This window comes from Haliotis cracherodii, unplaced genomic scaffold (genome assembly GCF_022045235.1).
Source record: "Haliotis cracherodii isolate W230 unplaced genomic scaffold, xgHalCrac1.p SCAF_15, whole genome shotgun sequence".
NCBI classification, from domain to species: domain Eukaryota; kingdom Metazoa; phylum Mollusca; class Gastropoda; order Lepetellida; family Haliotidae; genus Haliotis; species Haliotis cracherodii.
This window is the reverse complement of record NW_027266270.1, coordinates 36,659,802-36,684,467: the sequence shown is the minus strand read 5'-3', so window position 1 is coordinate 36,684,467 and position 24,666 is coordinate 36,659,802. Positions and strand designations below refer to the sequence as shown.

Genomic DNA, 24,666 nt, shown 5'->3' with positions numbered 1-24,666 from the left:
AGTTTTAATTACCTGTCTGAGTAAAGGATGCAGCTGCAATATTAGCAACAGCTTAAGTATTGTTCAACCCTCGTCAATCCCTGCGGCCATTTTCGTTATTAGAAACTGCGACGAAACGCTGTGATGTGTTGCGATAACGTATTGATCAGCCTCAAGATATTCCGTAGATATTGTCCATGTCTCCGGTCATGTGACCGCCTGGTATACGAATATATACAGTGACTGTCGGTCCCTCACAACATCTTCGTCATGGTGATAACGATGAACGACGTTTGGTCATCTCGGACCCTGGCTGCAGTGATGACCCTGGTTTGTCTGGCGACAGTGGACGCTGGGTGTCCACACACGGACCCAGGTCTGAAAAGATGGAGCGATGCCAGCACGTGGGGAGGGACCAAGCCAGGGGGAGGCCAACAGGTGACTAAAGCCTAAGTATAGCTTTTCATCCCTAAAGATGCTGAAATAAAACGAAATATTGTAACAACTGAAATATCCCAATATTACATGGAAACCAAAAAGATTCTATTAGATACTAAAAAAACAGTATCCCATTCAGGTATATGTGTTTTAATTTGAATTAAAACTTTGACCATACGATACGAAACACCACTTGTGATCCACAACGGATATGTGTTTCCACCGAGCTAATCATCAATCGGCTGGTTCAAACATTCTGCTATATTAAAGACCTTAAAACAATCCTGAAGCAAATAGCGTCTTGTTCTTTTATGTTATAATTGTTGTTTGGCTTTTGTTACACAGAATTATCTCTTCCTGTTTGAGTGACAGGGTGTTTGGGCCAAACTCCAAGTTTTGAGCTATGTACCGTAGTTATCTGTCTACACGAAATTAATCCTTACAGGTCACCCTGACATCGGGCATGCAAGTGCTACTGGACGAGTCCACTCCGTCCCTCGGGTCGATCACGGTGGAGTCTGGGGCCACTCTTGTGTGGGACGATAGGGCTGACATCACACTCACCGTCAGCTACGTCCTGGTTAGGGGGGAGTTCCACGTCGGCAGCGACGACTGCAGATTCACCAAGAAAGCCAACATCGTCCTCACAGGTAGAGTATATTAACAAGTATATAGAAGTAGCAGATTTACTACGAAAGCCAACTTCGTCCCTTCCGGTATAGAATATCATCCCACTATGGTCTATTGAGACACACCACTAACGTAACAGATATTTGAATGATAACATCGATCTATTGCAGGCCTCAGCAACTCAACACTGAACGTTCCTGGTTTCGGCCGGAAGTTCATCGGTGTGTCGGCAGGTGGCGTTCTGGAGCTTCACGGCAGAGAGAAGACGTCATGGACGAAGCTGGCGACCTCCATCCCTGCTGCAGATCAGACGTGTGGAGTTGTCTACGATCACAAGGTGAGGTGCAAAGATAGGTGGACAATGTCCCTTTCGCCTCTCCATAAAGGTCTTTGCAGCCAGTGTCATTGAATAAATATAAGTAATAGATAGAGGACTAGTGACAGAACTTTATCAGACAATACAAATCTGGAGGTGCATGTAACTCGAGCAGCACTATTGTATACATTGTATGGGTTTGGACTACTAAACATTTTCTGGTATATTACAGTACATAGACGTAACCCCAAAGACAACCAAACATCGGACCTGAGGCATGTAGGCTACTTACAATATTGCCCTTGTGTACTAACTTACAGTTGTGAACTCGCACTCTGTAACTCATGTTGTGGCCTGAAGCCATTCTGTTGATTCCAACATGGTACATCCTTATAGTGTTGTCAGCTAGAGTTCTCCATGGTAATGTCCATCTACAGAACACGCCCTATCACGTTGAGAGCGGGATGGGGATTCACGTGGTGGTGTGGAACCTGGACGGGAGTCTGTACGACTTCGGCACCTTCTTCACGGGAGAGACCTGGAACACCGCCGCGGACAGTTTGTTCGTGGAGTTTCTCAGAAGTACGTGGATACCGTTTCTTTAGACATACACTGTGGAGTACTTTATTCATGCAGTTTAATGATCCAAAGAAACAATCAGTTTTTACCAATATACTCCATTTGCAACTGCTTCAAAACAAGAAAAAGAGCAGGTGGAATTGTTAAGCGGTTAATTGATCAATCGTTACGCTGACAACCCAACTTCAATTCCTCATATCGCTGCCTCTTGCAAAAAATATCCATTGGTATGCAGAATGTATTTGATATCAACACCAATTGTTCTAATTACCTTTTTAACTTGTAATTTCTAGTTATCCCCACGAATAAAGTTGTGGCCCTCAGTGTTATGCGTAAACTGGGTGTTGAAGCAAGACCGGATTGGGACTGGGAGTCTATATTTACTGCTGTTGAGACTCTTGGTGGATTGACACAGTCACACATGAGGAACGTCTCAGACACAGAACCGTATGCTTTTATCACTGTGACAGGTATGTGTGTGACTTGTGTAGTTTATGGTAGATCCATCATGTGCATATGAATATAAGAGCACTTCAGTCTTCAACGAAGGACTTAATTATTGCTACGGGACATGGAATAAAACTTCCTGAGCTGTCGTTGTGCTTGGTTAATTTGAAGTATTAAGTAAAATATGTATCGATTGAAGTCATAAACGCACGCACACACACACACACACACACACTCACACACACACATGTACACACACTCACTCTCTCACACACACACACACACACACACACACACACACACACACACACACACTCACACACACACATGTACACACACTCACTCTCTCTCACACACACACACACTCACACACACACACACAGTCACAAAACGAGTACATAACAATGGTTGAAATATTTTATGTATGTTTGTAACATTTAGAAATTATAATAAAATTGTACTTTTAAGGAAACCCTGGCGTTACAATGGAGCAGCGCGTTGCCCAACACGGTGATGCAAAGTACACAATCACTGATGACGTTCACGTAACACTGTGGGGAAGAAAACTCAAGTTCTTTGTTGAAAGTGCTGTTAGGATAGAGAACAACTCGAGGCTCCCACATGACGTCAACTTCCGGGTCTCATCAACTGATATCGCCTACCCAAAGATTGACGTCATCAATGACGTGTCTACATGGCAACCAGGTAAACTTGTGTCTGATATGATAGTTTTGAAAGCTGTATTCTTGGTTAGCCCAATTTTGCAAACTGCCCGCACAATTGTTGCCAAATACCACACTATATCTCTTGAATATTCAAATGTGGAAATACATCAGGAAGGAAAAAAACTCTCTCCGCAACAATAAATAATTTTATTAGCATTCGGCACAATAAATACCTCTTTCAGATTAACCATTTGAACCAAATCTTTACATTATTTGGTTTCAAAACTAAAATGCTTGTCAGGAAGCGAAGCATTGTGTTGATAAATAAATCATCAAGTTATCCCACGTGTTCACCTATGTACATACTGACTGTTCCTCTACAGGTGATCGTGTTGTGTTCACCTATGTACATATTGACTGTTCCTCTTCAAGTGATCGTGTTGTGTTCACTACGTACATATTGAATGTTCCTCCTCAGGTGATCGTGTTTTGTTCACCTACGAACATATTGACTGTTCCTCTTCAGGTGATCGTGTCATCTTCACCTATATAAATATTGACTGTTCCTCTTCAGGTGATCGTGTTGTGTTCACCTATGTATTTATTGACTGTTCCTCTTCAGGTGATCGTGTTGTGTTCACCTTTGTACATACTGACTGTTCCTCTTCAGGTGATTGTGTTGTGTTCACCTATGTATATATTGACTGTTCCTCTTCAGGTAATCGTGTTGTGTTCACCTATGTATTTACTGACTGTTCCTCTTCAGGTGATCGTGTTGTGTTCACCTATGTACATATTGACTGCTCCTCTTCAGGTGATCGTGTTGTGTTCACCTATATAAATATTGACTGTTCCTATTCAGGTGATCGTGTTGTGTTCACCTTTGTACATACTGACTGTTCCTCCTCAGGTGATCGTGTTGTGTTCACCTATGTACATATTGACTGTTCCTTCTCAGGTGATCGTGTTGTGTTCACCTATGTTCATACTGACTGTTTCTCTCCAGGCGATCGTGTTGTGTTCACCTATGTTCATACTGACTGTTTATCTTCAGGTGATCGTGTTGTGTTCACGTCTACGGACTTTGACTGGAAACAGGCGGAGGAGTTTGAAGTGTTTCCTTGTGACGACTGCGCCAGCAACCAGTTCCGGGTCAAGGGTCGGTTGAGATTGAATCGGAACACGTTAATTTTTGTTATACCTGAACTACATTACAAGAATAAAGAAAAAGAGTTGATGAACATGTAGATATAAGTATCGTCTCTTATCTTTAAAATTGTTTCGAGGAAAATAACTTTCATAAGTCTTCATAAGAATATGCTTTTGTATGTCCTCATTGCCAAACGCTTAGATGAGCAGATGTACTGGTTACAGGAGAATTCAAGTTTCCGCACTACGGCAAGGTGTATGACGGAGTTGACATGAGAGGTGAGGTAGCACTGCTGTCACGTGACTTCGTTATCGAAGGTGAGATGGAGACCGGATGTTACGTCACAGAAACAAACAGGGAAAAAGAAGAATGGCTGTGTTCTCTCTTCGATTTCGACCACTTTGGTGGACATCTTAAGGTAACACACTTCATTTACCAGGGTGTTTAGTGGCCACGATGTACACATAGTATATCTGTGATAACGTCAACGTATATGATGGACATCTTAAGGTAACACACTTCATTTACCTGGGTGTTTAGTGGCCACGATGTACACATAGTATATCTGTGATAACGTCAACGTATATTGTGGACATATGTAGGTAACACACTTCATTTACCAGGGTGTTTAGTGGCCACGACGTACACATAGTATCTATGTGATAACGTTAACGTATATTGTGGACATTTTAAGGTAACACACTTAATTTTCCAGGGTGTTTAGTGGCCACCATGTACACATAATATCTATGTGATAACGTTAACGTATATGTAGACATCTTTAGGTAACACACTTCCTTTACCAGGGTGTTTAGTTGCCACGATGTACACATAGTATCTATGTGATAACGTTAACGTATATTGTGGACATCTTAAGGTAACACACTTCCTTCACCAGGGTGTTTAGTTGCCACGATGTATACATAGTATCTATGTGATAACGTTAACGTATATTGTGGACATCTTAAGGTAACACACTTCCTTTATTATGTGTACTGAATTCGGTACTGAGGAATACTTCGTATCTTGTCGGTTGTGGATATATAACAGAAACTATATACACTCAACATACACTCTCCTTTGTCAACACGGAAATCGATGAAACCTGTGTCTGACTAGCTACTTATTACTAACATTATGCCATGGTGGCTACATATTTACGCACTGGTAAGTATGTCGTGAAAACAGTCAAAAGAAGACAATTGATGGTATATATTTATGAACAGGTAACAAAGGGTTTCGACTCAGCTCACATCCAAGGCATGGAGTTCTACCACATGGGACAGCAGGAGTTCACAGGTAACATTTATCATAGAGATCAGTCTTGTGAACAATGATACTTTCTCCCCGGGGGTGCTATGTTGACATTCACTGTCAAGGCGTTCCATTTTACTTGCGTAGAAACAGTTCTCCTTTCATGTCAGTATGTTTGTTTTCCATCCATACATGTCTATTTGTATATGTAGTCCTCATTCTTCTCACGTGATCGCAAAACAGAAGTTCCGTTATGTTGATCTGAAACGTCTTTTTATATTTCATAAAATTTTACATATTTTAAAGGTAATATATAATGTAACCTCCAAAGTAAGTAACATTGATATGCCTGTAATTTGACCTGGTCAAGGTTATTAACTAGTGTATGCTTTACTTACACATTGGATGTACTGATTGGTGGCTCAGTAACGTTATATAATATCTTTGATGTTGTTACCTAGACATCTATACGGATGCTGGGATTATTCATGTACATCGACCATGGGCATTTATCAATAGCGTGAGAAATATTACATGATAAAAAATATCTTTTGAATTGCAGGTTCCTACCCTATACACTTCCACATGTGTGATGACGTCAACGGCACCTGGGTCCGCAGCAACTCCATCCACCACAGCCTGGCCAGATGTGTCACCATCCACGGCACCGACGGACTCGAGGTACTCTTCCTAGTTATCTGTCTCAATACATCATTTCTGTCCACCAAGTCATCAATTTGTATCACACACTTATTACTTAATGAAATCTGCATCACAAACTGCCTTTTAACATGAACACTAGTGCCTCCATTCTATTGCCGTCAGTTAGATTTCGTTGATAATGATTGCTTCTGTTGAAGGTCGCGAAAGTATATTCTCCAAGGTATTTACCGGAAGGTTGACAGCATTGCCACACAGTCAGTAAATAATTATTATAGCTTATGTATATACTGGTTGTTTGACTATTGCCTAATATGTGGATGTTTCTTTGACTGTTCCCACGTATGGTTCAACTATTCTGTCGTCATCACACAGGTGAGCGACAACGCCTGTTACGACCATCTTGGCCACGGCTACTTCCTCGAGGACAGTGTGGAGCAATACAATATTCTGGACGGGAATATCGGAATCGGAACGAAACACGGCACACACATAATGACGGACATGAAAAACAACTGGTGCGACAAAACCCTAGCCTGGAGTTGCAAGTACGTCATGTGCAGTTACTCGTATTCGGCAGTTCATATACTGCTATTGTACAATAATAAAATAACAGGAAACAAAAATGATCAGAAACGCATTATTTGGCCATGAGTAGGCCTGTAACTGTAAAGAGGCCATGTACAACCACAATTTGTACAACCAACATACAGAACTTGTACAACCAACATACAGAACTTGTACAACCAACACACAGAACTTGTACAACCAACATACAGAACTTGTACAACCAACACACAGAACTTGTACAACCAACATACAGAACTTGTACAACCAACATGCAGAACGTGTACACACAACATACAGATCTTGTACAACCAACATACAGATCTTGTACAACCAACATACAGACCTTATACAACCAACATACAGAACGTGTACAACCAACAACATACCATGGGCAACCAACATTCAGAACATGGGCAACCAACATACAGAACATGGGCAACCAACATACAGAACATGGGCAACCAACATTCAGAACATGGGCAACCAACATTCAGAACTTGTACAACCAACATACAGGACATGGGCAACTAACATACAGAACAGTTAGAACCAACATTCAGAACATGACAACCAACATTCAGAACATGGACAACTAACATTCAGAACATGGACAACTAACATACAGAACAGTTAGAATCAACATTCAGAACATGGGCAACCAACATTCAGAACATGGGCAACCATCATTCAGAACATGGGCAACCAACATTCAGAACATGGGCAACCAACATTCAGAACATGGACAACTAACATTCAGAACGTGGAGAACATATAGAACATGTAGAAACTGGAGACACAATATGTTAATGGAATTTGTTATGGTAATTCAGCGCAAAGAGGGAATATATATGACTGATAGATTAAGTTACTACTCTACAAGTATGTGATAAATATCGATGATGTGTCAAATATCGATACGGTATGGTCGAAGCTAGATACACGTTTGTGATTACTGCGATGTGTGGCTGACGGTGAATAGTCTAGCTCGAGGACATTAACACTGAGACTGTTCCAGTTCCCTGGCCACCTTCTGGATCACCCACTTCAACAACTACATCAGGAACAACGTGGCAGCCGGCTCGGATGTAAGTAACACGTCATGTCTTCCTCTTGTCAATGAGAAGGAAGAATACAAAAAGGTCATAGAGGATCGTGCTGACGACCAAGGAACCAAGTCTGGGATACGAACTTCACATTCTTAGATTACTAACATATAAGGCCATGCATTCCAGAAGATAAGACCTCAACAGTCAGGTTTGAAAGAGATGAGACTATTTAACAAGTTCGATTGTGTTATTTTAAAATGAGGGGTGTTTTCTATTGGTATCACAAACATATAAGGTATATCACGAACCCTCTATGACAACAATCATTACACCACACAATGCAAAGGACATTATCCACTATTTTTAAGTGTGAAGTTTACACGATATACAGCTTTTCCATTGGTTGAGAGGTCGGTCACATGACCGCGAAACATTCATATAAACGTATGAACGAAACATGTTGACGAGCATACGGTTTTCACGAGACTCTATTCTTGAAGTGACGTAAACACTGATGGACAACTTCCACATTCCCGGTGAAACCCCTGGGAATTCCCTAGCACGAATAAATATAGTATGGTTGCTGATCATTGAGACCCATTAATCTTGAACTCAGAGTTTTAGGGATAAGTCAGAGAGTTTGACTCAGGCTGCATACACATTCCTGAATATCGTCGCTACGACCCATCCCAGTGAACAAAACTAAGAAATGCACATCCAAACTATCGACTTAACAGTGACAGTCGACCGCAATCTATGAATTTACCTTAGTATCTATTTTACACATCTTTATAATCACCATTCAAAGATCGGACAACTGATCAGTGATGACACTTGTAATCGCCTCAGGTTCTCAGAAATCCCGCCCGTCACGTCTATTTTGTCGGCCACTTTGACACCATGTACTTGATGCAAATGTATTTCAACGCGCTATCTATGCGACTGACTTACTGAGATAGTTTTAAGATACCTTTCCCATCTAGTGATGATGTTAACAAGACAACAAAAGATGTTACTATCGAGAAACTTGAGCATATATACGCTCTACCTCTCCTTTTGAGAAACTATTTTATTCTGCCTTACAACTTGTTGTTGTGTGGTTGTCAGTGTTGACATGAAGTCACACGTACTAAATGAATGTCTGTATACATCCTTTGAGGTATAAAATAGCGACGTTAATTCACTTGGCCTCACTCTAAGAAGGTTCATAGTCCAATGTCCAATTACGATTTTCGCCCCTAATGACAAATGAGATATCATCTCATTTAACAGGAGGAGAAGTATGACATCGTTAATGTAATCTTTTCCCCTAGAACGCTGGATTCTGGCTCAACTACGCCGACAGCCCCCTCGGACCATCAGCTGCCCGTCAAGCGGAGAAACTGGCCAACAACCAATCAGCTGTCACAGAGTTCAGTACCAGACACACACCAATCCTGGAGTTCGACAACAACGTGGCTCACTCCAATCATGAGGTGAGACAGACAAACTCTGTACGGCGTGAGGCGTGGTACAGGCAATTCTTACTTTGCAGTTGATCCGCGAACAGACATATAACAAAGTTGTTATAAGGTTATACTAGTACATGTCTGGTTGAAGATATATATTTGTAGATGTCTTAGTTAAAAACGTCATGTTGCGACGAATGGGCTTTGTTTAGTTGACGGATACGTGTCGGGAATGCATCAGTGATGCAGTGTTTATAAGCCTCTTCTCTCAGAAAGAATACATTGATATATTACTAAACCCAATCGGAACAAAGCATCTCAGCGCTTCGACTGTTGTAAGCCTACGTAAAATTGGTGTTCCAATAGCCGTACTGCAACGATTGCTTTGTGCGAGTGGCCATGGCCTCTAGTTCCTGGATCATAACTGGGCTGTGTAATGATGACCAATATTTCCAATGCCTGCTAACGAGACAAACCGTACTTAATACAGTTGTCATTTCCAGAGAGGTCTGATGTTTGACAACAGAATCTCAAACGGCCAAATGCACCATAGCACGTTCATCCCGGAGAACGCGAGATTCGGATCCAGCGAATACGACCCCAGAGAACCAAACACCCCAGAGGGAGAACCAGTCACCACCTCCATCAAGAGGTACCAGATATTTATCACATTATGACATATATATGTATGACTTGATTATCTTTTAATTACACGTTCCGCAAGACGCAATATAAGTTAACCAATACACTGTTATTTAATTGCATTTATTTAAGAAATGATATGACACTATCAGGAAATGAATCATGCAAATGAAAACCACACGTTTATTATAATGCCAACTGTAAGCCAACTTTTAGTGCACGTCGCCTTCATATGGTTGGAATATTACCCATGGCGGCGTTAATCCTCATTCACCAACATTTTTTACCCTGCTTCCATCTCTCCGACAGACTTACCGTGTTCAAGAACCGTAAGGAGAATATATGGCTGAGGGCTGCCAACACCATTCTGGTCAACTGCAGGTGAGACTCTCTGCCTTGGGCAATACTCTAGTGCAACATATAATGGTCAAGGACGGGTATATGTTTGGGTGGACTGTAAAACAGCCTATACGACTGAAGAGGCCTGTCTTGGGTCCATTCTAATGCAGCATATACTGGTTGCCAGATCTCTTATTCGGCCGAGACTGGTCAAAAGGGTATGTAAATATGTGTAAATATTTGTTTTGAAGTGTACTGTATACTGTGTCGTATTCCAGTATTGCTGACTCACAGCGTGGCCTCGTCATGCCGCTGTCGAAGGGTAACCGCTTCAATGAAGTCAGGAATTCGGTGTTTATTGGGATGTCGGACAACATGGGTGTCGGCAGGACTTACACCATCGGCGGCTTTACCGGACCAGTGAAACCAATCCACAAGTTCAGTAGATCATTTCTGGGCTGGAGACCGTGAGTAAATATCCGTTATTCATACACACAAACTGATACACATTGTTCCCGCCACCTGTGTTGGTAATATGTTAAACAGCGGCCATTACCTGGGTGATAGAGTCCATAGGAAACTAAATCTGGAAGCCACTGTGTTATTACCCAAAGATGTGAAGCAATGCTGTTGTGATCGGACAGAGGGCAATTGTGTCTCGCGACATCAACCTCTGTAGAACATCACGATCAGCGTGACTGTGTCCTTTTGAATTGTTCTAACATGTAAAGATATTGTGATATTAATGTTTATTTTCTCCAGAACTGATCCTCTGCAAGGGTTCGTCTTTTACAACGGCCCGAGCTACGTCACCGACTGCTACTTCAACGACTTCTACAACTGGCACTGGAACTCCACGTGGGACAGCGTCTTCAACGTCCCTGGGTATCGAACTGGTGGCGCTCTTGGCTTCAAGAGAACCAACATGCTCGTCTTCAGCCCAAGAAGCACTGTGTCCGGTCTTAAGTTTGGATTCTGTGACAAGGTAGGTTAGTCTCTTGACACACGTACAGTGTCCCAGGTCCTACATTACACAACCCCAACTTGTAGTCGGGTCTTGCCCCGGTATCCTCACAAACACGGATCGGGGTCAATGAATGTGTGTGTTCATTCTGTAGATTTTACACATGGAAATACATCGCTTTCTAATACCATTATTACATTCAAAATAACCATAAAACTATATATATTCATGTGGACGTGAACCAAACTATCTTCTGTACTACGTGTAACAATCAATCAGTCATACTTGAGAGTATGTTAAGGACACAACTTAGCTGAAACTAAATGTGTTGACTTTAATTACATCTTGCTTTCAAATAGTATATACAAATCTTTTCTTGTCTTATAGTTATCATTGCGTCTTGTAATTGAACTGTTCCAACCCACAAGAGGAACATTGTCGAATATGCTATATACATTTTGTCTATTTTTCATGCAAACCTTCTCTTCCCAACAGTCTGAGGGAAACACAGTATTCGACGGCAACAAGACCACACCAGGATTTGAAGACGACGACGAAGGGAAAGAACAAGCGTCGTTACACGACGTTGACGGTAGCGTGACGGGCATGATCAACTCGCAGGTCGTCAAGAACAACCCGTTCTTTACCACACCCAAGTGTTCTGTGAGGGACAACTGGGGCATGGCCGTATGTCCTTACAAATACGTGAAGGTGAGCAGTCGCGGTGTTTTAACTGAGGAGAAGAAATTCACAAAGCCATTAGAGTAAAGCAGTAAAGATTATAAGGCCATATGCACCATTTTTATTTCGAATAATTCAAACGCCATACCTGATGCAAATACTGCATAGAATGCACAATAAATCTATCAGATAGAATGTATAGATGACTCCATTTTCCACATAATGGCCGTACTCCATTGAATTTTGGTTGAATCTATCGACATAACTGGATCGTAAATGGAAGTAGTTATTCCCCCTTTCGAATGTGTTTCCTTATTACTAACTTGGGGGCACGAATGGCCCAGTCGTCTAGGGCGCCGCAATTCGCTGTGCAGAGTTGCGTCCCTTGTGCACGCCAGAAACCTATGATTGTTGGTTACAGGTTTGAATACCGGTTCGCCCCGATTATGTTTCTAGGTTTGTCAGCACCATACCCGTGCTCGTGGCTTTCACCGAAGTGGTAAACGTCTGAGACCTGCATCGGGCTTTCCTCCCACATTGAGCTGACACGCCGCGATATAACTGGAATACTTTTAGAAGCGGCGTTAAACCCAACTCACTCACGTACTGTTACTGACTTGTTTAGGAAACCAAGACATGTTTGTTACTAAGTTAAATCTTCAATGAGATTCCCCAACACTTGCAGCTGCGGATTGATATTGCCATGTTAAACCATTATTATGGAGTCAGGAACCAGGAATTCAGTGGTGATCCTGAACGTGCACGTTGTGCAGGTGATGTGACCCAACAATAGGCCATTATGCCAAATTATGGAGCAGTTACATATCAACCATAAAAATGTTGAAGTCGGAGGAATCACTCAGAAGGAACAGATTATCATGATTTCTCCATTTAAAGTCGAAGACAAACTACACTAATATACGCATCTCATATTAATACGTTCAGCATCACAACGGTGTCAGAGAGAGGCATGATGAGGTCAAAGATTACTCACACGAACTGTTACTTAAACTATGACGTATTTCTGTAAACATTAACCATTTAGTATGGGGAGGTGCCGATGGCCATAAAATGTACAAATCCATCGGTATTGATGTTGTGGTTCTGTCTTTCATTGTAGATTGACATTAGAAGCGATGTCTGGAAAATCCACAACGATGAGCCTGTCACCTTCATCCGAGATGACGCCCATGAACACCCATTCTCAATGAACAGTGAGTTACCTTTCTTTAAGTAACACATAGGTGTAATTATGGTTTGTCGATACACATAGAAATATTAACATCAATCACCTTTTTTATTTTTTCAGAAGATCAAGGCCGTAGATATCACTTCATGGTTAACAAGACCTACACAGTTCATTTCAACACCACAGTCCCTAAGCAGTTCATGATACAGGCATTCAACATGGAGAGGTGAGAAATAGTCGTTAAAAATGTAGCTGAAGTGAATCTTGGACAAGTTATGCATCGTTTCCAGTACTGATCTCCAGTCAGCTCAGTGAAACCGCAACACTTAGTCATTTGTTTGTTAGCGTTATGACTCACAAAAAATTGTATATTACTATGAGAAAGTATGCCGTGACTTTCTAATTGGCACTTGGAGGACCCAAATAATAAATCGCTTCAGTTCTAGCTTTAATGGGAATGTCCTCACTATCTCATCGTCAGCGCGCAGATGATGCATGGAAGTCCATCCTGTTCATCGTGAGCTCTGCCACGTTGAATCCAGGCATTAGTTGTGTTAGTGATTACTGTATTAATTGTTTATTGCTGAACACCTCACCCTGCAGTATTCCAGCTATATGACGGCGGCCTGTAAATAATCAAATCTGGACAAAATATATGTTTGATATTTTAAGTAACGGTCCACGCCGACGTGGTGCGATGACAATCACCCAAGCCTGGTCGTCCAATCCATTTAGTCGCCTCTAACAACAAGCATGGGTTGCATGAACCAACGGAATCTCCACACGGTGATGAATCATATAACATGAGCAATCACCTGAAATACGTTGTTCCCAATAAATATGTAGTAACAGATGTGCAAACAATGTGTATAATATATCAAACCTGTTATATTACTGAATGAACTTTCTTCGTTTTCAGCGCAATTTATCAGAACTTAATAGCATAATTTAAACAATCCATAGATATCATCCCTAACTATTTATATTTTCAGTGGTGATTCCATTCGTGTCGGCGTATGCATGCCTAAAGACATGACGACATTTGAGCTGTCCAGTTGGTACCCCTCCTACAATAAACGGAGGCCACCGCTAGAGGTCGCCACTATACAGGAACTGGATGCTGATACTTCCGGTAGGGCCTACTTCTGGGACAAACAAGTTGGGTATGTACCACAGTTTTACGAGTTGTCGATATCAGTGTCTTAATGTATATTGTTATTCTGTCGTGTATGTGGAAAAACCATTTGACCATATTGTTGCTTCTTTATTACAGCATGATCTTCGTCAAACTGATGTCAAATGAGACTCGAACAGAGAGGCAGATGCTGTGTCCGAATGGAAAATGTCCAAACTTCAACATCGTGAGAAAAGACGGAAGCAACACTGCAGACTGTCGGCAAACAGCCTATGGTCCTTACATTAAAGAAGCAGAGGTACTGAACGTAGGCTGAAAAATACACAACCGAAACGTTTTTAGGGAACTACCATTTAACATTCTGGGCTAATATGTTTTTGAAAACCAAAGCCAGGCTTGTAACATGAAGTTGAGCAATATTAAGTTGTACCTTGTACATGACTGATGAGCCAATCTATCTTTGTCCAGGTATCCACTGGATATATTCCACCCTCTCCATGTGTCAAGGCATCATCCCAGGTGAGTACAACTATAGGTCATTGCTGCCAAAACCTTCTTTGTGGTAAAGAGCGGGACTTGTCATTATGTTTAAATGGATGAATGGAGGTTTCCCCCCAATGTGACGAAAGTTGTATAGATATTGAGGTGAGGTGAGGTGAAATGGGGTTTAACGTCGCGCCCAAGATTATTGCGCTCATAAAGCGACGTGCATGCGTGTGTGCGTGCGCGTATGCGTGCGAGCGTGACCAGTCTTGTTTAAGCCCATCAATACCGGGCGGCATCTTTTACCGTATTTTTGGTATGATGCGGCCGGGGATCGAACGCCCGACGTTTCTCTCTGCAGTCGAACGTTCTGCCACTATACCACGGAGGCGGCAGAAAGTTGTATACAGGAATGTGGTCACGCTGAGAGGAAGAAAGAGGAAACAGAATTGAAACAAACCCACTTTGTCCCTGCAAAGACTTCTCTAGTCAAAGTCTGGCTGTCCTACATGAAACGTTTAAATTTGTCTTAAACTGACTCGACCTCGAATAACATAACCATTACATGTAAGCATCACTACACTAGTGTTTCATCAGAGAAACACGGTACACGTGGCATATCAGATAATGCTACACAGAAGATGGCAACTGAGAAAGAATTCTACAATCAGTGCAATCTCTGAAAAGTTCAATTCTGTCAAAACGGTTTTTTAAAATATTTTAACTTAGTACACCACTATCCCACACGAGAAACTTAATGGAAAACTTGAAATGACTTGAACCATAGGGCCATTGTTACTAAACATGGTAGCCATAAATATCGTTACATCTCTATTGTCAGTAATGAAATCAAATATCATCTGGAGTTTACCGAGAAACAATTTGTGAAATGCTGGACTTTCTCATTAACATCTATATTTGGGCATACTACATGTAGGCAAGAAGTAGGTACCCGCTTATTTCTAATCTGTTTCCTTATACAAATGAATCGTAATTTTCTGTCCGGATTGGCAAAATCGAAACATTCAAATTTGGCCAAGAAGTTTAGCTCAGGCTTCATGTATATCGATGATACCCTGTCGTTCAATGATGGTCAAATATCCAGTTCCATTCCACTTATTTATCCACCTGAACTAGCAATAAAATACACCAGTCGTCCGTTTCATATGTAGATCTATGCATGACGACTCTGACTGACAACAAACTATCGACATGACTGTATGACAGGACAGGACTTCAACTTTTCAATAATCAACTTTACCTAGAAGTGCAGCTGCTCCAGTCTTTGGTGTCTACATTTCACAATGTTTGACCTACACTCGAGAAGACTTTTCCATATGAAGAATTATAAGAGCGTCATGCGACTCTTGCTCAAAAGCTACATCAGGCTTACAACACACAAGGCCTTAGTAAAGCTTTCAACATCAGGCCTACAACACACAAGGCCTTAGTAAAGCTTTCAACATCAGGCTTACAACACACAAGGCCTTAGTAAAGCTTTCAAAATGTTGTATGGCAGACACGTGGAGGGCATTTCAACTTGACGCATTAGCGATCACAACGATATGTTCACTTGTGTTTGACTGGTAAACAATTGATTAGCGATCACAACGATATGTTCACTTGTGTTTGACTGGTAAACAATTGATTAGCGATCACAACGATATGTTCACTTGTGTTTGACTGGTAAACAATTGATTAGCGATCACAACGATATGTTCACTTGTGTTTGACTGGTAAACAATTGATTAGCGATCACAACGATATGTTCACTTGTGTTTGACTGGTAAACAATTGATTAGCGATCACAACGATATGTTCACTTGTGTTTGACTGGTAAACAATTGATTAGCGATCACAACGATATGTTCACTTGTGTTTGACTGGTAAACAATTGATTAGCGATGTCGCGAACACCTGGTATCACCACTATTTGAGACTGATTGATAAACACATACGTATCATACAGTCGGACTCGTTCAATGGACTTTGAGTTCAGAAGATATTTCTTCTGCTTATGCAAAGGGTTTTGTATCGTTTATACATTATAGATGTACATATTTATGTCAAAGTGGAGACTGTTTTGCGTTAGATTTGCTTTTACATTGTGATTTTAATAGGGCTTCGGTGCAGGAGAGACCCGTCCGACCACAATCTTGACGAGTTCTACCAGCGAAGATCCCTATTGTCCACCTCAGGCAGAACCAGGTAGGTACATACAACCCTGATAGAATCATTGTGCACATTTCTTAATGAATAGGTCAAATTGTCTCGGTCACATGAGATGTGCATATATCTGGTGAGAAGAGGTTACAATGGGTGATATAAGTGAATGTGTGCTATTTTGTGCCCAAATCACGTGATTGACTGGTTGAGCTGTGAGACAATTTTACATTGCGTGCTCCCCGTGATGAATGGTTGTCAGTGTATCTTTTGCAGGTTACCCTAGACCCGGCTGTACTTCTCAGCTCGCCGAATGTCTGGTCGAATGTATTTTAATGACCACAACACGACCATTTGTGTGTTTCAGAACCTGTACCGCTTCTGGGTCAGTCCCGGGGCTGCGCTGTTGACACATGGCGGCGGGACATGGGGGACATGACAATACGGCTCTACAGATCCATGACCAGGGGGTTCTGTGTCCAGAGATGCGGTCAGAACGGTTACAGATATGCCGGCCTACAAAACAGCAATGAGTGTTGGTGTAGTGACAGTTTTGGCCTCTACGGTTCTGGAGAGGGTTGTACCAAGGAGTGTAGCGCGAAAACAGGACGTTCCTGTGGGGGAGGCTGGAGGAATGAGGTGTTTACCACCAGTGCAGGTGAGTGTGTTGTGTTTGCACCAGATTGTGTTCATAAATGCTCATCAATATATGATTATTCCAAATTTTAAAAGAAAAAATTGATCTTAAGTAAAGCTTGAAGTGATGCAGATCTTAATTACGTTCACCACTTCGGCGAAACTCGCGAGCACAGGTATGTTGCTGACAAACTTAGAAACATAATTGGGTCGATCCTTGATTCGAATCCGCGATCACAGAGTTCTCGTGTGCCCAAGGGACAACGGTGACCCTCCTAACGAAAATGAAGACGTGTTTACTACAATATATATTGTGAGTGATATAAGTATCAACATAACACACAAAAACACTTGTCACTGAGCATCTTAATAATCTCGTCCCCAGATCGCAGCACTACCTTAACGAGTTGCGGCCCGGGGTCACGTGGTGTAGTTATTGACGGAAGCTGTTACTATTTTGGAGATGATAGACTCAACTTTGTTGATGCTCAACGCGCATGCGTGAGGATGGGCGGTGACCTGGCAAGCATCTCCTCTGCAGCTGTGCAGGTATGAAACGTTTGGATGTACCCCATGGGTTTGTACTTCCTTATTGAATTATATCAAACTTCGAACAAATTATCCATTGTTTGTATCATGAGTACATCGTCGCTGCTTCTATAGGTTCTCACTGAACAGAAAGATAATTTTTTATGACTTGTCATTAGAATATGCAAACATTTTTCCTTCAGAGAGTTTACTGCAATTCTAAAAGATCGTGTTATGTATATTGAATAATGCAAAACTTCTATTTCAAGTCTGAAATAAAAGCATACCTGGGTCAGAGTGAATCTAACATCTGGATTGGCCTGACGGATGTTGCTAAAGAAGGAGAATTTGTCTTCATGGATGGCACGCCGGCTACATACATCAACGGGGACCTCAAGTACGACGCAGCTATACCATACGACGACTTTGTTGGTAAGAGTGAGTGAGTGAGTGTGGTTTCAAGCTGCTTTAGCATTATTCCAGCAATATCACCGCGGGGACACCACACATGGGCTTCACACATTGTATCCATATGGGGAATCGAACCCCGGGGTGACGAGCCAACGCGGTCACCACCAGGCTACCCCGGCCCACCGCCCCTTATTGGTTAAAACCTGTTGTTTAGCAATAAAATACCAGTATATGTGTCTTAGCGGTTAGTATTCCCTCAGAAATAAGATACTAGTATCAACAAACATCATTATTAATCAATGTGATCCAGTGTGGGATAATGTGCGTATAATGTGTTTCAGCCATAGACGTGTACCAAGGCTTAATCTGGGGTTACCGGAGGTCGCACTACGAGTACCGCTACATCTGTCAGATGCCTATCGCCTCCAGCACCGTATTTGGTACGTGTGCATACAAGACACAATTAACTATATGCTGCAAACATAGTATTAGATCCTCCCGAAAGGATATTTTGTATGTCATATATTGTACGGTTCAAATAGTTTAGTTAAGTTTAATTTGTCTGAACCTACATTTTAGTATGTAGTTATCGTGTGAGCGGATTAGTGATTGACATCAGCAGCATAGATATTAGCAATGGGATACGATGACATGCGTCAACAAAGTCAGCGAGGCTAATCAACCGACCCCGTGAGTCGCCTTGTACGACAAGCGTAGTCGCCTTTGAAGGCAAGCATCGGCTGCTGAAGCCCGCCGTGGTGGATTGACTGTGTACTTTTTTCGCTTCATTGAGGTATGAATCGAAAAACCGATGTGCAAACTTCCGCTACGCCTTTAAATCAGTTGTTGATAGGAGCAAGACTTTAGCACCATGAATTCAGGATTCTGGGACGCATTAGGCATGCATCTGTACATTGCGGGGCCTTGGCTCACGACGCATTAGGCATGCATCTGTACATTGCGGGGCCTTGGCTCACGACGCATTAGGCATGCATCTGTACATTGCGGGGCCTTGGCTCACGACGCATTAGGCATGCATCTGTACATTGCGGGGCCTTGGCTCACGACGCATTAGGCATGCATCTGTACATTGCGGGGCCTTGGCTCACGACGCATTAGGCATGCATCTGTACATTGCGGGGCCTTGACTCACGACGCATTAGGCATGCATCTGTACATTGCGGGGCCTTGGCTAACGGCGCAATACGCATCAGAGAGGCAGTCGTTATCGACAATTGTGAGAGCCTTCAGTCATTTGAACATAGTCTGAATTAGACAACGTCAGTTACTAAAATGACATAAAAGTCATGTAAACTTCTAAAGTTACAAGTACATTTGTTCCCCATTAACCAGAGAGCTGCGGACCGAACGGTGCCGGACACAGACTGGGCAGTAACGGCAAGTGCTACCTCATCCTCAACACCAAAACTAACTACGACACAGCAGAGTACCAATGTTTAACTCGACAGGGAGTGCTTCCGACGGTCACAGATGACCTCACACAGGTTTGGAACAATATACAGGTTTTGTGTGTACGACCTTCAAAACATTCTTGCTTGATGATACTGTTGAAGTGAAAGAAGTATTTTACTGTTTCAACATTACTATAAACCATAGGCTAAGGAGTGCATGAGAATGTGACCGAGGAAAGAGGAGGAGGGTGGTTTACAGACATCAGATACTGGCACCACCCACTACAATAGCATTAGGAGGCAGGTCCAAGTCATTAGTATCTATTGGCGTTCCGTTGATTCTAACTGCTCTTTGCAAAGTAGGTTAGTAAGTGAATGTTCTTTAACGCCACAGTAAACATTAAACCGATCTTAATCGGACAAACCAGTAACTGAAATCATCGAGCCACGCCATCAGGTCAAGATGGCACTCAGACAGCTACTGGGGCTGACCACCCAGTCCAATTAAATGGCCTAAGACGATCATGGGTGTAATGCATGGCGTTTAACAACCAGGGGTGCCAGAGGGCACCAATTTTAAAACGCCAATTGAATTCCTGTTTTGTCTTTCAGCGAGAAATCCGTAATCAGTTGCTGATTTTCGGCAGGGACATGGACTACTGGACCGGCGAGATGGTGATCAGCCAAACTGGAACAGCTATGGACACCCACTATAGTAGGAGCATTCATACACTGATGTTCACGTGCATGTTAATAGTCAAGTTAGCAGCAGCATGTTAATAACAATATACAGACACCACATGAATTACTCCTGTAATAAACCTGTAAGGTCCAACTGCCGTGTAGAGTGACATGTTTACAAGTATTCTACACTTGTTTATTTGTTTGTTTGTTGTTTTACGCCTTTATCAGCAATATTTAGGTTATATCACGGCGACGTGTAAATATTCGGGGTACGACACCCAATCAAAAAGGTCGACCATCCGACCTTATTCAGCCGTCTATTACAACAACCAGTAGAGTGGCGGGGACCTATGATCTATTCTGATGTGGGGCCTCTTGCACAAAGCGATCTTAGCGCCATGACGATCGTAACTCCCATACTTCATCGTGGACTTATGATATAAGTAGCGCTAAAATCGCTTTATGCAACATGACCCCGGGTCCTATAGTGTATTGCTACTCTTATGAGCTGGAATCCATCAACCGAGGTTGGGTCATGTCTCCCAGTTCCTGTATTCACGTACGTAGTGCAATGTTACTTTTGTTTGGTTTCACCAGAGTTGACCTACGCTTCCTTGTTCAACAAAAACGCTGCCAGTCCCAGCGAGAAGAATGGCGTCCTGTGCCTTATAGGTAGGTTTACATCTCTACTTTTATTGATCCAGAAGCGTTTAGGCAGCCGCCCAGCCAGTTCACTAGGTGGATTACTTTAATACAAGTTATATACAGTTTGGCACGATGTACATGAATGAAAGGCGGTAATCAGTGATACACCGCTAAAGGTATGGACACTTTGAAAAATACGTAAAATTGCGCAAATATTATTCATATTATTTGTTGTCAACTTTTAACCATCGCTGTATTCATACATTAGAATTAATGACTTGATGTAACGGCGAATGGACTGTTTAAATGGTTATATCTTTATCTGTTCCAGAGGGATCCCCATCAACCAGTAACTGTCCACCAAGTAAGATAAACGGTTTTATGTCTGAATTTGAAGCGATGTTATACTCTCAATGTTTCGATTTAAATAATCTGATTGATAATTCAGTCCGGTTTCAAACTGTTCTAAACATTATTTTTGAACTGATTTTACACTTTGCTACAACTCAAGATGACTATATTGTTACACACCCAATTCACCCAGTGCGATTCTGTAACCTGTATTCCCCAGCTTGGAAGGAACACAATGGCTCCTGCTACCTGTACACCGGCAAGGCCGCGCCCAGCTACGACACCGTGGCCGCCCTGTGTAACCAGTAAGTCCTCCTGTAGTAGACAGTGTCCGTGGCCACTCTGTGTAACAAGCAAGTCCTCTTGTAGTAGACAGTGTCCGTGGCCACTCTTTGTAACCAGTAAGTCCTCCTGTAGTAAACAGTGTCCGTGGCCGCTCTGTGTAACCAGTAAGTCATCTTGTAGTAAACAGTGTCCGTGGCCGCTCTGTGTAACCAGTAAGGCCCCCTGTAGTAAACAGTGTCCGTGGCTGCTCTGTGTAACCAGTAAGGCCCCCTGTAGTAAACAGTGTCCGTGGCCGCTCTGTGTAACCAGTAAGTCCTCCTGTTGTAGACAGTGTCCGTGGCCGCTCTGTGTAACCAGTAAGTCCTACTGTGGTAAACAGTGTCCGTGGCTGCTCTGTGTAACCAGTAAGTCCTCCTGTAGTAAACAGTGTCCGTGGCCGCGGGACTAACGGGTCAGGCTCACTGATGCATGTCATCGTATCCCAATTGCGTGGATCGATGCTCATGATATCAATGCCTGGATTGTCTGGTTCGAACTCGATTATTCACAGACCGCCGTCAAGTAGCTTGAATAATGCTGATTGGGGCGTTAAACAACAAACAAACAAATCCTACTTTAATGAACAGTGCCCGTAGCATCTCTGTGTAACCAGTCAGTCGTTCTCTTGCAAACAGTCTCTGTGTTCGCTCTGGGTAACGAGTAAGACATTGTTCCAAAAAGCGTTCAAATGACAAATACATTTGACAACTGAGGATACCAGTATAGTAAATATCAGAGCAATGCAGTAATTAGTATCAGGAATGCCATACATCCTGCAATATAGAGACAAGGAGAGGACGAGAAACACTTGATTTCTGTACTGCTCTACCTGGGGGTGGGGGGGGGGGGGGGGGACATGTACAACCGGACAGGTGTGTATGAGACACGTGTACAAACTGTACATAATGCCATAACGCTGCCGATATGTTTGTTTGTTTGGTGTGTTTGTTAACGAGGTACATAAACCCAGTGTTGAAATGTGGCTGACCGAGTGTAGTTTGTGTGTCACTGTTTCCTGGCGGAGAATGTTGAATAAAGTAGTTGTGTGTATACAAATGTCACATGGTAGAATAGCAGCATACTTTTACATTGGAGTCAATTCTGGAACAGCTTCGACATCACCGAATCAAATCTTGTCAACAGGGGCGACAGCAACATGGTGACAGTCCATAGCAAGGCTGAGAACGACTTCGTCTACAACATGGTGAAGGACTTCCACAAGGGAGAGGAGAGGGACGTCCTCATAGGTAACTTGTGACAACACATTGGGCATTCAGGAGCAACATTGCCAACATTACCTTATATGGACTAAACAAGTACTCTCTACATATTTAGGATCAACCTGTTAGACAAGCACAGTGCCTACACACACCCCATAGGAACACGATGTATATGATTACTCTAGAATGTATTCTCTGGTACGTCGCCAGGTGTCAGTTGGGATGAGTGGCATAAGCCCATAGACACATATAACATGTTAGTAAATAATATGTTGGTAAGTTAATGCAAGAAAAAAATGTATGTTAATGCGAAATTCAGTCGAACCTCGGTGTGTTGAACTAGGATGTGTCGAATTCCAGATTGTCTAGAACTCATTTAAGAGTCCAAATCATCCAAATTAAGCATGACATTCCCCTGATATCTTGGACCCCGGATAACTTGAACCCCTGATATCTTGAACCCCGGATAACTAGAACACCTGATATCTTGGACCCCGGATAACTTGAACCCCTGATATCTTGAACCCCGGATAACTTGAACCCCTGATATCTTGTACCCCGGATAACTTGAACCCCTGATATCTTGAACCCCGGATAACTAGAACACCTGATATCTTGGACCCCGGATAACTTGAACCCCTGATATCTTGAACCCCGGATAACTTGAACCCCTGATATCTTGGACCCCGGATAACTTGAACCTTTTTCAGGTCGCACATGTTCGACACAATGAGGTTCAACTGTTTTAAATATAGCAGTGTTATTACGATTGCTTAAAATTACTATAATTGAATTAAAAACGTAAACACGTGAAACACCGACTAATATGTGTAAATAAACGTGCAAATCCCTTGCATAATCCTAATAAGTGTCCATTTGTACTATTCCGAATATTTGTAGATAGCCACCAATTTAAAAGCTTCCAGCCACTTACAGGGCCTGAGTCCTAGGTGGCCAAGTGGCGTGCCTCTACGTATAGTGCACGGTAGTAGATCACTGCCTCGCCACGCTTGTCATCATGGTCTGTCAACTCTCTATCCGATGATACATATCAACAAATGGAATATCACCAGCATTTACTGGTCACAGGCTTGCAGCTCCAACTATGTGTTGTTTGTCCCCAGGTTACCGGTACCGCAGTGTGTTCGACAAGTTCACCTGGCTGGACGGATCGGACCCCGTCTACGAGAACTGGAGCGACGGACATGGCATGTCTGGACTGACCGGTGGCTACTGTGCGAAGATATGTTACTATGACAACAAAGTCACATGGAAGAACACCCCGTGTCTTAAACAGAATCACGCTGCCGTATGCAAGATGCCCCTCTAGACAAATCCCAGCTGTTCAGGTGTACAATATAATCCAAACACAGCATCATTTATCGAAGTTATATGCAAGTGTGATTTTGTAAGTGCGATGTCTGTGTATGTAACTCGTGTGTGTAGACTTTTATCAATGTATCCATGGATTCCAGAACACGAATTGTTGCAAACATATTGTAATCAGCTGTAGTAATTTCAGTATAGAGATTAACATATCATTAATCTCTCAGCGGGGCCTTACATGTATCTATTTGTTTTTTTGTTTAACGCCGCTCTCAGCAATTTTCCAGCTGTATGACGGCGGCCTGTAAATGATCGAGTCTAGACCAGACAATCAAGGGATTGACATCATGA

General features: G+C 42.4%; 1 protein-coding gene across 1 annotated transcript; it reads left to right on the top strand.

Moving 5' to 3' along the window:
* Positions 1 to 249: 249 nt before the first annotated feature.
* On the top strand, positions 250 to 24,319 carry LOC139462114 (cell surface hyaluronidase CEMIP2-like). Its single transcript, XM_071243618.1, has 35 exons — positions 250 to 417; positions 863 to 1,067; positions 1,218 to 1,384; positions 1,801 to 1,945; positions 2,236 to 2,412; positions 2,858 to 3,094; positions 4,109 to 4,213; positions 4,429 to 4,622; positions 5,431 to 5,503; positions 6,021 to 6,139; positions 6,494 to 6,666; positions 7,704 to 7,773; positions 9,048 to 9,209; positions 9,686 to 9,834; positions 10,134 to 10,205; positions 10,442 to 10,630; positions 10,926 to 11,148; positions 11,623 to 11,838; positions 12,929 to 13,022; positions 13,118 to 13,223; positions 13,990 to 14,160; positions 14,271 to 14,430; positions 14,601 to 14,651; positions 16,736 to 16,823; positions 17,146 to 17,436; positions 17,800 to 17,963; positions 18,212 to 18,374; positions 18,695 to 18,793; positions 19,707 to 19,858; positions 20,378 to 20,480; positions 21,047 to 21,121; positions 21,426 to 21,458; positions 21,666 to 21,750; positions 22,913 to 23,016; positions 24,114 to 24,319. Exons 1-35 carry the CDS (start codon positions 250 to 252, stop codon positions 24,317 to 24,319), a joined length of 4,989 nt encoding a protein of 1,662 aa, XP_071099719.1.
* Positions 24,320 to 24,666: the final 347 nt, after the last annotated feature.

Excerpts from the sequence above, each read along its gene's own strand:
- LOC139462114 (XM_071243618.1), top strand. The coding sequence starts at position 250 with ATGGTGATAACGATGAACGACGTTTGGTCATCTCGGACCCTGGCTGCA. Across the intron at positions 5,504-6,020 it reads GGGACAGCAGGAGTTCACAG|GTTCCTACCCTATACACTTC; the intron begins GTAACATTTATC and ends TTTGAATTGCAG. Across the intron at positions 7,774-9,047 it reads ACGTGGCAGCCGGCTCGGAT|AACGCTGGATTCTGGCTCAA; the intron begins GTAAGTAACACG and ends CTTTTCCCCTAG.